At 41.6% G+C, this 15803-nt stretch overlaps 1 protein-coding gene across 3 annotated transcripts in view; it reads right to left on the bottom strand.

Annotated features, from left to right (window-relative positions):
* The window catches only part of cdc42bpb (CDC42 binding protein kinase beta), a 189323-nt gene that overhangs the window by 113528 nt on the left and 59992 nt on the right, over positions 1–15803 (bottom strand). For all 3 annotated transcript variants that reach the window (XM_033026492.1, XM_033026491.1, XM_033026490.1), the window contains exon 2: positions 3483–3574. In XM_033026492.1, the coding sequence (XP_032882383.1) occupies positions 3483–3574 (92 nt within the window). The remainder of the gene's footprint in view (positions 1–3482; positions 3575–15803) is intronic.

Raw genomic sequence — 15803 nt, 5'->3', positions numbered from 1 at the left:
TGCTGGAAGTAGCAGGAGGCAATATATTTCACTAGTGATTCTTTGCAAAGTGGCAGCTTCTCATCAAATGAAGGTGCCAGAATTTACAATTACAGAATCTTAAGCATGCTGCTTTATTACATGAAGACAGACACAAAATGCTGGAGTAACCCAGCGGGACAGGCAGCATCTCTGGAGAGAAGGATTAGGTGACGTTTCGAGTCGAGACCCTTCTTCAGACCCGAAGTCTCGACCCGAAACGTCACCCATTCCTTTTATCCAGAGATGCTGCATGTCCCGCTGGGTTACTCCAGCATTTTATCTATCTTCAGTTTAAACCGACATCTGCAGTTCCTTCCTACACACTGGAAGACTGTGGCTCCTGGTTCTGGACTCGCCACAGTCTTAGAATAAAGGAGAGGCCATTTAAGACTGAGGTGAGAAAAAACTTTTTCATCCAGAGAGTTGAATTGCCATTGTGAATGTAAACAGCTGACACCCAATGAGGTAGCACAGTGTCTCAGCAATTAGCGATGCTGCCTCAACTACAGAAACCTAGATTTGATCCTAACCATGGGGATATTTTATGTGAAGTTTGCGCAATTTCCCCGTGGCCACATGGTTTCACCCTCGCTCCACATGCTCCTGTTTCCTTCCTCAAGCCAAAGATATGTTGATTGGTAGGTTACTGAGCACAAACAACATACTTGCAATTATATACGCAGATTTATGTGGAAGTTTACAGCCCATGAATATTAGCGACCATAGTTATCATACTTCCCATTATAATAGCACAGGATTAGATGTCACCAATAAATTAATATGTTGTAACAATGCCTATTAAGGAAGAGTCAACACATTATGGAATGGAACAGTCTGAAGAAGGGTCGACCCGAAAAGTCACCCATTCCTTCTCTCCGGAGATGCTGCCTGTCCCGCTGAGTTACTACAGCTTTTTGTGTCTATCTTCGGATTAAACCAGCTTCTGCAGTTCCTTCCTACACATTATGGAATGTTGGCCTCTTGGTTCCCAGAAAGGCTTTTCGGTTCCCGCCCCATTTCAGGAAACAAACTACGTTAAACGCTGTTGATCTCAAGCCAATTCTGCTAAGAAATGGTTTGCATCCAATTCCAGCACAAATAGAATGAAAAGCTTTTTGAAAACGCTTTTTTTCCCTGTATGTTACGATTTTATATGCTCAGTCTCAACATTTACAATCAAAGCTTGTCCAATCTAGTAAATTAGGAATTCACTTCCTGTTCAGTCTAAATTAATATGGATAATTATGACAGTCAATTATACTAATGTGGCTTTAATTTGGAAGAGTGGGTAGAGCTGAACATTATGATCATTTGTAGAGAAAGGAACAGGGAAGGGGAAAGCAAGAACCTACTTGAAACCACAATATAACTCAAAACAAACTGGTGGAGGAACTCAGCAGGTCAGGCAACATTTGTGAAGGGGATAGCCAGGTGACGATTCAGGTCAGAATGAAGAAGGGACCCGACCCAAGATGTGATCTGTCCATTTCTTCCACAGATGCTGCCTGACGCACTGAACCCCCCAGCAGATTGTTTTTAGCTCATGATTCCAGCATCTGCAGTTTCTTGTGCCCCTAATAAAACTCAGAATTTTGATATCAACTGGTTTACAAAAAATAACTATTATATACTTTCTGACAAGAAGTTAGGGACTTCATCACTTAGTCATAGATTCATACTGCATGGAAACAGGCCCTTCGGCCCAACTTGCACCTGCTGACCAAGATGCCCCTTCTGTACTATTCCCACCTACCCACGTTTTGGCCTATATCATGGCCACATTCCCATAAATCTTATCTGCACTCTTTCCAGCGTAACAACATCTTTCCTATAACAAGGTCCCCAAAACTGGACACAATCCTCCAAATGCGTCCTAACCAACGTCTTATACAGCTGTTAACATAACATCCCAATTCTATACTCTGACTGATGAAGGCCAAAGTACCAAAAGCATTCTTGACCACCCATCCATCCATGATGCCACTTGACTGCATGCACAGACTCCCAGTTAAACAGTGCTGATATCTAAAATTCTCACCATTGTTTTTAAATCCCTCTAAGGCTTCACCATTCTCTGTATATGTAGATTTCTCCAACCATGTAAGCCTCTAAAAAACATTTTTGCTTCTGTTATTCTGCTTTTTGATCATTCGTAAATATAATCACAACCATTGACTGTCAGGACTTCAAGCTCTGGATTATTCTTTCACCGTACAGTACAACACTGATGCTTTGTTTTATTACGTTTACTGAATATACTGAGTGTTATAAAAGATAGACACAAAGTACTGGAGTAATTCTGCAGGTCAGGCTCCATCTCTGAGGAAAAAGGACAGGTGACATTTCGGGTCAGGCTGAAGAAGTGTCCCCCCCCGACCTGAAACATCACCTATCCTTTTTCTCCAGATGCTGCCTGATCCGCTGAGTTACTCCAGCATTTTGTGTCTATACCGTGACTGTGATCATTTCCCCATGACAGAAATTAGATAAATATTAATTTTACATGACATCGATGTTAAAATTGTCCTTGAGACCTGTGTTACATCAAAATTGTGCTGTACTTTTTCCTCCTTTAAGACAATCCATATAGCTTAGTGATTTTAGTAAGCTTCTGGCCATCAGCCTAAGGTCTTCCATATAAGGTCACAAGTCACAGGAGCTGAATTAGGTCATCCGGCCCATCGCCTACTCTCTCATACAATCACGGCTGATCTATCTCTCCCTCCTAACCCCATTCTCCTGCCTTCTCCCCATGACCCAACACCTGTACTAATCAAGAATCTATCTATCTCTGCTTTAAAAATATCCAATGGCCTCCACAGCCTTATGTGGCAAAGAATTCCACAGATTCACCACCCTCAGACCGAAGAAATTCCTCCTCATCTCCTTCTTAAAGCAACATCCTTAAATTCTGAGGCTATGACCTCTAGTCCTAGACCCTACCACTAGTGGAAGCACCCTCTCCACATCCACTCTATCCAAGCCTATCCAATATAGGGCAATTAAATCTCATTCCTCACCACTCCTGCATGCAGTCATTAGACATTTTCCTGTATTCAAAGCAGTGAGAATTGTTGATGTTGTAGTGATCCCCGCCGTTTGACTAAAAAAAACTTCAAATGTGCACAAATACAAGAGACTAAATTTCCAAACCACAGCATATGTACAGATATGCATGGCATATCAGCCATGATCACAATGAATGGTGGTGCTGGCTCGAAGGGCCGAATGGCCTCCTCCTGCACCTATTTTCTACTGAGCATTTCAGTTAATAATCAAAAGCCAAAATTAATTACTATTAAAAATAGCAAGTAAAGAAGTGATGATCACAATCAATATTTTGACTGGTCTTTACAAAGAATAAGCAATTACACAACTCAAAACACTTTATTGTTGCCTTAGGAAAGCAACTTCAAAAGTTGTATTTGATTATTATTGGACAGAATTTGCTGAATGCTCACCTCTCCAAATGCCCCTCTGCCAATGACTTTCAACATTTCAAAGTCATCTCGGTGCAGCCGCAGTTCCTTTACAGTAGAAGTAAATGGTTTTGCTGAAAAGGTCAAAGATAAAAGAATTAGAAGGGCTGCAAATACCAAATATTTGTTTCAGAATGCTAGGCGGGGCTGTAAAATTCAAGGAATATCGACAAATTATAAGACTAAGAAGAACATAATAAGGGAAAATACAACGTCATTTACCAAGAATGAAGAATATTTATTTTTAAATGGCAAGAAATTAGTGAACTTGTTCAAAGAGGGAAGTTGATGCATTAGTTCATGGAACCCAGGAGGTCAACATGTAGGTACAGGATGCAATTTAGAGTCATAGTGTCATAAAGTGTACAGTATGGAAACAGACCCTTCGGCCCAACTCGCCCACACCGGCCAACAATGTCCCTGCTACACTAGTCCCACCTGCCTGCGCTTGGTCCATATCCCTCCAAACCTGTCCTATCCATGTACCTGTCTGTTTCTTAAACAATGGAATAGTCCCTGCCTCAACTACCTCCTCTGGCAGCTTGTTCCATACATCCCTCACCCTTTGCTGTTCTCGAGTCATAGAGTGATACAGTGTGGAAACAGGCCCTTTGGCCCAACTTGCTCACACTGGCCAACATGCCCCAGGTACACTAGTCCCACCTGCCTGAGTTTGGCCCTTATGATAAAGTTACCCCTCAGATTCCTATCTTTTCCTCTTCACCTTGTAGAGTGATTGTTGGCCTTGAATGACCTTTGAGACAGTACAAATTTCCTCCACTGATTATTTGGAAGAGAGGTAATTATTCAATAAGTAGAGAATGTATGGAATAGATCCACATTCACTGGAATTTGGAATTGTGAAAAAGTCATGCTGAAATATAAGATTCTGAGAGGGACAGACAGTAGATCTCGAGAGGCTGTTTCCTGGAACCAAATGGGCATAGTCTTTGGATAAGGTCTCGACCTGGACAAGGACAACTTTATTTATTTATACAGTTGTAATATTTAGGAATGTTTTCTTCTAGAAAGCTGTGAATGCTCAGTTCTTGAATATAATCAGGACTGGGACGGGTGTATTAGTGAAGACCAAAGGATCAAGGGATATGGAAATCTGATGGTGAATGGATATGGTGCAGGAACTGTTGTGCAAGATTAAGGGCACAGAGCTTATTCCTATAATGAGACCAGCAATGTTCAAAACCCTGTTTATCCCAGACCAATTCTTTTCTCTCCAAATCATCACATCTGTGCATCTTATGTCATTAAATCAGTACATCCTATTGATAATGTTTTAAATTGTTGAAAAATGACATTAAAAATATTAATGATTGTGCCATTGTGCACCACACGTCACAGACATTAGCAAAGAATTCAATTTTATACCAGAGAGCAACTCGACTAAATAAACAAATACACTGCAGTGTGTACATGTTCGGCATATAAATGCACAAGGCAATGATAGCAAGGGGGGGGGACTAAAGAAAAAGCATTCATGTCAAAGCAAGGGCAAATGCTTTAACATTCTCACAAATTGATGAGAATTTGTTTTTAGACGTGGCTTCAGAGAAGTCTGCATCCAGCCACTGGTTTACTGCGTAATCTTGATAAACCCAGCATTGTTTTAATTCCAATCAACCAGTAAAGTAGTAACAGTGCTTCAAAATTCTACTTTTGAAAACTTGAAGAAACATGCCAAGTACAGGCAGACTGCCGATGAAACAAATGAATACATGTTTGGAAACAAAAAGCAGACATCTTTGCCAGACAACATTACAGCAGCTTGAGACATTAAATTTAGATTTTCTTCATAAATGGAAACAGATCTGGGACTTCCATGCATGTACAGTCAAGTCGTGAAATTCCTAACTTACGAAATACAGCATTAGTTAACCCACATTGCTTCTATGTGGAATTTAGTAGTAAAAGTTCTATCTTGTTGAGATTCCCAGCATTTACTTTGGGAAACTGACTCCAGAGATCCCCAGGGATTTTAATCAGAATTGTAAGGCAGTAGAGATGAAAAGAGAGAGCCAAGCAGACAATTTCTGTACCGCATTTCAAAATAACTTTAACTTTGAAATGAGTTTTGTAAGTATTTTAGCTAATTTGATCCTTAGGAAAAGTATTTTTTTTTTTTAAATTGCGTTTAAAGCATCGTTAAAAGTCAATGACATAGCGAATCATTTTAAAGTATTTACAACTTTGACAATTAGCAAAGCTAGGGCAATAGTTTGCTAGCTGTAAAAAATGTAGTTTAGTTTAGAGATACAGAATGGAAACAGGCCCTTTCTGCCTATTGGATCCATGTCGATCATCGATTACACGTTCATACTAGTTCTGCATTCCACTTTCGCATCCACTCCCTACACATTAGTGGAAATCTACAGGGGCCGATTAATGTACAAAACTATACATCTTTGGGACATGGGATGAACACCAAGTACATTTTGGGACAGGGTTCTTTAATGGCACCACAGGAGAGCATACTGCTGGAGTCCAGGGTACTTTGGGCCAGCAAGGAAGGTTCTATGTATCAAGACCATGGTGGCGTAGCAGTAGAATTGCTGCCTTACAGCTTGAGACCCGGGTTCCATCCTGACTGCGGGTGCTGTCTGTACGGAGTTTGTACATTCTCTACGTGACCTGTGTGGGTTTTCTCCGAGATCTTTGGTTTCCTCCCACACTCCAAAGATGTACAGGTTTGTAGGTTAATTGACTTGGTATAAATGTAAAAAATTGTCCCTAGTGTGCGTAGGATAGTGTTAATGTGCGGGGATCGTTGGTCTCGGTGGGCCAAACGACCTGTTTCTGCACTGTATCTCTAAACTAAACACTGGAAAGGATCACATTTAATGCCCATCCCCAATTGCTTTGACAAGGTGGCACATCAGTAACTTGAACAGTATTTCTGGTGCAGATACTCTTAACAATGCTGATGAATAATATATTCCAGCATATAGATCATGTGACATTGCAGAGACAGCAATATTTTTGCAAGTCGGGCAGGCATGTAATTGGGAGCAAAACTTGCAGACTATGTTCCTATACACCTTGTGCTTTTGTCCTTCTGGATGGGAGGGGTCACAGTAACCTAGGCAACCAATTACAATGCATTTTAGAGATAGTACACATGTCAACCACAGTGTAATAGTTATGGAGGGAATTAATTTTAACTATGGTCTGTGCCAATAAAGCCTGGCCCACTGAGTGCTCCAAATTCTTTGGCATGTAACTACAAACACACAAGCACTTCCTTGTCTCGTTTATTGTCTAAACACGAATCGCCTGAAATCCTGTTACACCCTTGTTTTCTGTAGTGTGCATTATGAAGGAATTGTATTAAAAAAAAGGGATAGAGTATTTTACAACACAAGGGCATTTAGCTATACCTGTATGAGTCAATGTAAGCAATGCTCCAATCCTCTGGAATCACGCCTGTAACTGCAGAAAGTAAAGTCTGGGCCTCCATCATTTCTTAGAGGCATAGAGTCAGTCATACAGCATGGAAACAGGTCCTTCAGCCCAACAACATGCTGGCCCTAAACTCTTCCTATCTTATTTTTAAAAGGCCTCTCATTTTCCCAATGTCCCTTTATTTGCTAACAGTTTGTCCCAATCATATGTTGCAAATTCCTGCCTGACGCCATCCAAATTTAGCCATGTCCCAACTCAGGACCTGAAGGTACAGGATTTGAAGGGCGATTTTTTAGGCAATTGCCAGCGACTGGGACAATGGAATTCACTGGTCAGCACCGGCGACAACCTACGTTAACCTGGCGCAACCTACGACAGCCCAAATTGTCGCCACTGTCGCCAAAAAATGTTCAACATTTTTCAGCAGTCGTCTAAAAAATTGCCTAAGTGGGACAGGCCCTTGACTATATCTATCAGATGAAACTACATGAAACTAGATTAAAATTAATGACACGAAGCATGCCCCTTGGAATGTGATGCATGAAACCCATAATGCAACACTGCCCTTTCTCAAACAAGTTTCTTGATTTCATAATGGGGCAGACAATTTATAATGATGCAAATCAAAACACATTAAATATCACATTAAAAACAAAATACTGGAAAAACTCGTCAGGCAGCATCTGTGGAAAAAGGGTCAATGTTTCAAATTTTGATTGTTACGTGAGTAACATTAACACAAATCTACAGTAAGCGATAAGTAACTTATAAGGAAGTGTGTCTGTGTTTTATTGGGCCTCAGTAACTAAAATAACCATCTTTAGAGTCTACATCAGTATAAAGATTTATTCGAAAATATACCCAGAAGGGAAATTAATTTACAAACTCCATATGTGACATAAATATGGTTTATAAAGAATTGCAAAGTATTATTATAAACATGTTTTTAATAAGATCCTAAACCATAAGGACACAGCTGAAGTAACTTTAACATGACATTGACTGAATTATTGGCTTTAAACAGTGCGAGCTTCATACAAGTAATCCTTTTCAATTATTTTTGAAGTCTGCTCATTATTAACATGTTTTATCTTTTTTTCTAAGAAGGTATTCTAACAATAATGCATAATTTCTTTCCACTGCCTGAAGCACATGACATTTTTATAAACTAACTAGACGAAGTGCAGACCCACTGGCTCCCCCCAATGTAATATTCCACCACTCACCCGTTCCACCAATGCAACCCGTTCCCCAATGCAATATTCCACCGCTCATGCATAGTCCCCAACTGCGCAGACGCGGGCATCGCGGGGAGGGAGATGAAGTCGGTGTTCGTCATGGTGGGCTGGAGGGTGAGTTACCGCAGTGGTGGAGGCGGAGGACACGGACGGTCGCAGCCGTTCACCCGGGGGGACGGGTGAGTGAGGAAGAGAGAGATGGGACCAGGGCCTCCATTCCCCCCCCCCCCGTGATGCTGCCGGTGGTGGGGAGACGGTAGACAAGTTACTGTGAGGAGGGAAGAGAGGAGTTTGTGAGTGAGGTGGGAGAGGCCGCAGTGCAGGAAGGGGCGTTGCCATCCCAGCCGTGGCGTTGACAGGAGAGACTAATCTGCGCATGCGCAGTTTTCTGTTTTTAAGTTTTAAACGTCAATAACATAAAATATACCATTAATCTGAACGAAACTTGTTTAATTTACATCACAGGACAATGGTGAGTAAGGTGGGCCAAAATTGTAGCGCTATCGTGTACCGTTTTTGCGCAAATATAGGTACAAATAAACAAGCAAGATGAGAGTTTTAGTAATGTATAAATGAGGGCCAAATTGAAAGTATTTTATTGTTTTATTTTCTTTCTTTATATGATTTTTAGAGCACACAGTACAAATTCTGAGGCCATTCAAGCATATCACCAGAAACAACAGTGTATGTCCTAGACATTCCTCATCGCTCATTGTGGATAAACAAGCCAGTCTCCATATACAGCAAAGGTACACAAAAATGCTGGAGAAACTCAGCGGGTGCAGCAGCATCTATGGAGCGAAGGAAATAAGCAACGTTTCGGGCCAAAACCCTTCTTCAGACTGAAGGGTTTCGGCCCGAAATGTTGCCTATTTCCTTCGCTCCATAGATGCTGTTGCCTGCACCCGCTGAGTTTCTCCAGCATTTTTGTGTGCCTTCGATTTTCCAGCATCTGCAGTTCCTTCTTAAACTCCATATACAGCAACATTTCCTTGGGTGTGGTGGAATAATAGTACAATTTGCATTGTACCATCTCTTATATTTGTGTAGAATAGGGGGCTGGGTTATTATGTTTACTCTGGTATACAATACATGTTCCTAGCATTAGCATAATTGGCATTAACGAATAAACATTAGGTGACATTTCTTTTTGTGTCCTTTTACAATACTGGAGTTTTTAACGAACAAGATTAGTATTCACTTTTTTAGTATACACCAACACACTGTTCTTAACAGAAATCTACCCATCATGTGAAACCTTCTAAATAGCAGATATAAATTAGATACATTTTCATCGTTTTCCCACCAATTTGGACACTAAAAGTGTGACATTAAAAACTCTGCCACATTTAGTCATGAATATTTAATTCATACATAAACTTCATATGGCACCTCATACATATACGTTTTGATAATGATCTAGGGAAATATCTTCATCTATACCAGGAGAAAAATACAGTAATATAAAGATAATACAGTACAGTAAAGATCCCGTAACGATCGTTGTGCTTGGCGTCCATTGTCACAACGGCCGTTATCGGGGTCGGTACGTCCGTAAGTTAAACCACGAAGGCTCAAAACCACTAAAGCATTTCAAATACCCAACGAGGTATCCTATGGTAGTAGCGATCTTTGGGTGAGTTATGGGCCTGTCCCACTTAGGCGATTTTTCAGCGGACTGCCGGCAGTCGCCTGAAAAACCGGCAACTGGAACAGCGACTGTCAGAGTGAAACACACACACTTACAAACACATCGCTTCCTTCACCAGCCCGCTATGCAGGTGGGGGACAGGGCAAGCGGGGGGAGCACTGTCTAAAAAAATCCCACGGTGAAAAGCCAAGGTGATACAGACACACACCGCAATGAACAGGAAGGTTGGCGCTGTAATAAGGCAGCTAAAGCACAATGTACGGTAAGTCCTTTAAAAGAGGGGGGAGAGGGAGGAGAAGGAATGGAGACAACTTTTAAGAAGCCAGAGATACATGGCTGTGAAGCTCGGCGGAATTTAACATTACCGGTCGGTTATCCTTGGTTCTGATAACTACTGCTTACCTTTTTTTTCCCGCCATTGAGCCAATGAAATTCACTAGTCAGCACCGGCTACAAGGCTACAATCTACGAGAGCCTCCGTGAACCTTCGACCTCCTGGCAACCCACTAGGACCTCCTGGCGACCCACTTACGGCACGAGAATTCTCGCTATTCTTCATGGCTGCTTCATTCTAGTCGCCGCTAATTTTTCAACATGTTGAAATATTTGCGGCGACCATTATGAGGCCACAACTAGTTCCCAGAATGCGGGAACTCCTCACGACCATGAAGGCGACTCCCCGGCAACTACCCGCGAACATGTGGCGACCATGTTATGGAGACATTTTACAAAAAAAATCAGCCCATATCAAACGATCTGACGAATCATCGGCCATCGCTAGCTCAAATCCATAAGGTAATGTACCGTTCAGGTCACATTGGTGAAAATGCTTGGTTCTCGCTAATAATGTAACGCTCGTTTTCTGGGACACCAAACCTTTTAGTGTCCACCGCAACGAACGTTTGTGTAACGCACGTTGCGGTGTCCACTCAGATGAATGCAGTATTCTACTAAATGATCAGGTGAATGAAGTGGAAACGGTGTTTGCAATTTTATTGTTCCCTGTGGTATTCATAAACATAGAAAGGAATAAGAAATATGTGCATTTACTGTGCCAACCAGGTCACTCACTGGTGGACACCACGCAACAACCGTTACACAAAATGTATTTGTGTATTCTGATGCCATTTTCAGAAACTTGCTACCAATATGCTATCTTTTCTTATATTTGTTGTTGATACTATGTTAGTCATGAACCCAATAAAGTGCTTGTCAACTTTTTTGACGGAATTTGAAATTTGACCCCATTTGTCACATTTGTGTGCAGTATTGTAAAAAGACACTTATAGATTCAAATTTACAAGGTCTTCTCAAGTCAAGTTCATGCTCATATGCACAATATGCTGAGACACTAGTATCATGAAAAGCATGTTTGCAGCAGCATCACACTTCGTGGAAACGATTACTAATCTGAAGACCACGTGCTCAAAGTAGTGGATGAGTTTCACTTCAAAATGGTGAAAATTATAAGTAATATTTATATTGGCTAGTTATTTAATAAATTCTGAAGAACTAAAGCAAAAAATTATAAAAGTGGAATTAAAGTAATTACAACAGCGGTTCGGTGGCGCCGCGGTAGAGTTACCGCCTTACAGCGCTTGTAGCGCCAGAGATCCGGGTTCGATCCCAACCACGGGTGCTGTTGGTACAGAGTTTGAATGTTCTCCCCGTGATCGCATGGGTTTTCTCAGATATCATTGGTTTCCTCCCACAATCCAAAGATGTACAGGTTTATAGGTTAATTGGCTTGGTATAAATGTAAATTGTCCCCAGTGTGTGCAGGATAGTGTTAATGTGCGGTGATCGCTGGTTGATGCAGACTCGGTGGGCCGAAGGGCCTGTTTCCGCGCTGTATCTCTAAACTAAACTAAACTTCTTAGAAAAATTAGCTGCACTTTAAACACCAGGAAAGATAATGCAGTATATTAGAGTGATCTTTTTTTTTAACTATTACAAACTATTCCATTCATTTAATGTTCTGAGTCAGGGATGGTCAGTTGATTGGTTACTTTCAAAAGTCAACGGTTTCATTTGCAGTTGATTACTTCCATGGAGTAAAGAGAATGAGCCTTTCCTCACATATGAAGAACTCAGTGGGTCAGGCAGCATCTGTGGAGTGAAATGGATGGACCCTGCTCCAGCTTGATGTAGTAGATTGATGTTTAATCCTCTTGCTTTAGTGTCCCTCTTTTGACTGATATTACCATTTGAAATAATTGGAACCTGTTCGCTTTAGAAAATACATCAAAACCCGTTAGGGATTTGCAGAGGACGTCTAGATTGTTGGAGCTGTGGACAATAAAGGCGGCTTTGAAAGAATACAGAGGGGTATACTGCCCTAATTTGACAAAAGGAAGCAACTGACAATGTTGTCAAAATTGAGTCATTGCATGTTTTAGGGTATTTGAGATATGCTCTACACAATGGTGAACAAAATAAGTCTTCTCTGAGTACAATTTGAAAATATTTATACCAGAGAAGTAAGAAATTCCATCACAGGAAGCTGAAAGAAAACGCCTTTCTGTCAGTTGCTTCCTTTTGTCAAAGTAGGGCAGTATAGAACAGAAATGGGCAGAGAAATGGCAGATGGAGTTCAATTTAAACTATAGGGAATAAATAGTTAATGGCAAAACCTAACAGCTTTTAGTTTTAATTTTAGAAATACAGCGCAGAAACAACACCGACCAGCAATCCCCACACATATCCTACACACTGGGGACAATTTATCATACACCAAGCCAATTATCCTACATACCTGTATGAGTTTGGAGTGTGGGAGGAAACCGAAGATCTCAGAGAAAACCCACACGGTCACGGGGAGAATGTACAAACTCCGTACAGAGAGGACCCGTAATCGGGATCGAACTCTGGTCTCTGCTGCTGCAAGCGCTGTAAGGCAGCAACTCCACCGCTATGTCACAGCGTTGATGTACAGAAGGGTCTTGGTCTCCAAGCCCACAGCACCCTGAAACTGGCAACACATGTAGATGGTGTTAAAGGCAGCATATGGTATGCTTGCCTTCATTAGTCGGCCATAGGTATAAGAGTCATGAAATCATGATGCAATACTAGGAGTTTGGTTTGGCTACTGTTAAAGTATTATGTTCTGTTCTGACCACCCCATGACAGGAAGGATGTGGAGGCTTTGGAAAGGGTGCAGAAGAGGTTTACCAGAATAATGCCTGGATTAAATAGAATTACCTGCAAGGAGACGTAGGAAGCTTTTCACTGTACCTCGGTGCACGTGACAATACACTAAACTGAAATTAACTGACAGACTTGGATTGTTTCTCTGTAAAGGGCCTGTCCCACTTGGCAATTTTTTCGGCGACTGCTGGCGTCATTGACTGACGTATCAGGGTCGCCGAAAGATTTTGAACATTTCAAAATCCAGCTTTTTTGTGACACTTGAAGAAACACGCATCGACTTTTTCTGTGACCTGATTCGCCTAAAAAAAATCGCCAAGTGGGACAGGCCCTTAACGCTGGAGGATGAAGGAAGATCTTATAGAAGTACATAAAGTTATGGGAGACACAGATAAGGCAGAGAGTCAAACCTTTTCCGAGGTTTGGAATATCTAGGACTAGAGGGCATAGCTTTAAGGTGAGAGGGAGAAAGTTTAAAGGAGATGTGCGGAGCAATTTTTTGCACGCACGCCCACGAGCCCGCCCACTGTGGTGGGTGTCTAGAATGTGTTGCCAGGGGTGGTGGTGGCAGCAAATACAAATGTGGCATTTAAGAAGCTTTTTAATAGGCATGATAAAGGAATAACGTTCAGTGCAAGGTAAAGCTAGCAAAGTCCAATCAAGGATAGTCCGAGGGTCACCAAAGAGGTAGATAGCAGTTCAACACTGCTCCTGCTCTAAGGGGACAAACCCTCAATCTTCTTTTCAGCAGCTTTCTACATCTTTTTGGAAACATCCTTACATTTCAAGATTAACAGAAGCTTGTGTTTATAGAGTAATCTGAAGTGGCATGCAAGAGTTCATCCCGGTTGATTGTTATATGCAACTGATCTTCTGCCATGTACAAAGTTCTACGAGTAACAGTTGACCTTAATCTGAGACATCTGGAATAACTTCATTTCTAAACATTGGCAAGCAGTACATTGCAAACATCCTTTACAACATGGTTACAATTATCTTGGAAAGGCCAGCTAGCTCAACAATGAGAATCAATAATCCGGAGAATAGTTAAACTAACAGTGTGTCAATATAAAGAATGTCAATTTTAATTTTAATATTGCTGTTATTCTCAATTTATAAAGGCCAACATTCCATCATTCTTTCATCTTATTTTCTGTACCTGCATGCCATTTTAATGGGTACATGGACAGATGTATTTCTGGACTTTCATCCTTTCTAACTTTTCACTATCTAGAAAGCACTCGGGTCCAAAGTGGATGACCACACATTTATATCAAAACTGCAACATTTCTTCCAGCTATAAAAACTAAAAAAATAAAACAAAACTGAAAATGCTGGAAATCACAAATTAGAACATAAAGTGTTGGAAATACTCAGCATGTCCAGTAGCATAAATGAAAAGATAATTGTCTGGTATGATCTGCTTGGATAACACGTCTAACAAGTTTTTCACTGTATCTTGGCACAGGAGACAATAATAACGCAATACAACAGAAGCATAGTGAACGATTCAGGTCGACAATCTTTCATCAAAAGTGAGAAAGTCAGATAACAAGTTCATTTCATAGTTCCAGACAGGGTGTGGAAGGGATGGACAGGACAAAGAGAATTGTCTGGTGAAACCAGGATTATCATCGGTTTTGCAAAGATGTCTGGTTGACAGACTAATGAGGGCTTTTTGAGACCAAAATAAAAGGGTGTGTAAAAAGTGTGAACCACAGATGGAGAGCAATGATGTAAATAATGTGGGTACACAAAAAAATGCTGGAGAAACTCAGCGGGTGCAGCAGCATCTATGGAGCGAAGGAAATAGGCAACGTTTCGGGCCGAAACCCTTCTTCAGACTGGCAACGTTTCAGGCCGAAACCCTTCTTCACACTGGCAACGTTTCAGGCCGAAACCCTTCTTCACACTGGCAACGTTTCGGGCCGAAACCCTTCTTCAGACCCTGATGTAAATAATGTGGTGCCCGTGGAGAGCACAAGCCATAGGTAGACCCTGGAACCATCTTTATCTTGCACTGTACGCTATTCCCTTTATCCTGTATCTGTACACTGTGGACGGCTCGATTGTAATCATGTATAGAAACATAGAAATTAGGTGCAGGAGTAGGCCATTCGGCCCTTCGAGCCTGCACCGCCATTCAATATGATCATGGCTGATCATCCAACTCAGTATCCCGTACCTGCCTTCTCTCCATACCCTCTGATCCCCTTAGCCACAAGGGCCACATCTAACTCCCTCTTAAATATAGCCAATGAACTGGCCTCGACTACCCTCTGTGGCAGAGAGTTCCACAGATTCACCACTCTCTGTGTGAAAAATGTTCTTCTCATCTCGGTTTTAAAGGATTTCCCCCTTATCCTTAAGCTGTGACCCCTTGTCCTGGACTTCCCCAACATCGGGAGCAATCTTCCTGCATCTAGCCTGTCCAACCCCTTAAGAATTTTATAAGTTTCGATAAGATCCCCTCTCAATCTCCTAAATTCTAGAGAGTATAAACCAAGTCTATCCAGTCTTTCTTCATAAAACAGTCCTGACATCCCAGGAATCAGTCTGGTGAACCTTCTCTGCACTCCCTCTATGGCAATAATGTCCTTCCTCAGATTTGGAGACCAAAACTGTACGCAATACTCCAGGTGTGGTCTCACCAAGACCCTGTACAACTGCAGTAGAACCTCCCTGCTCCTATACTCAAATCCTTTTGCTATGAAAGCTAACATACCATTCGCTTTCTTCACTGCCTGCTGCACCTGCATGCCTACTTTCAATGACTGACGTACCATGACACCCAGGTCTCGCTGCATCTCCCCTTTTCCTAGTCGGCCACCGGTATCGGTATAATCTTGC

The sequence above is a fragment of the Amblyraja radiata genome, chromosome 9 (assembly GCF_010909765.2).
Source record: "Amblyraja radiata isolate CabotCenter1 chromosome 9, sAmbRad1.1.pri, whole genome shotgun sequence".
Classification (NCBI taxonomy): Eukaryota; Metazoa; Chordata; class Chondrichthyes; order Rajiformes; family Rajidae; genus Amblyraja; species Amblyraja radiata.
Note: the sequence above shows the minus strand (reverse complement) of the source record. Positions and strands in the feature narration are given on the sequence as shown.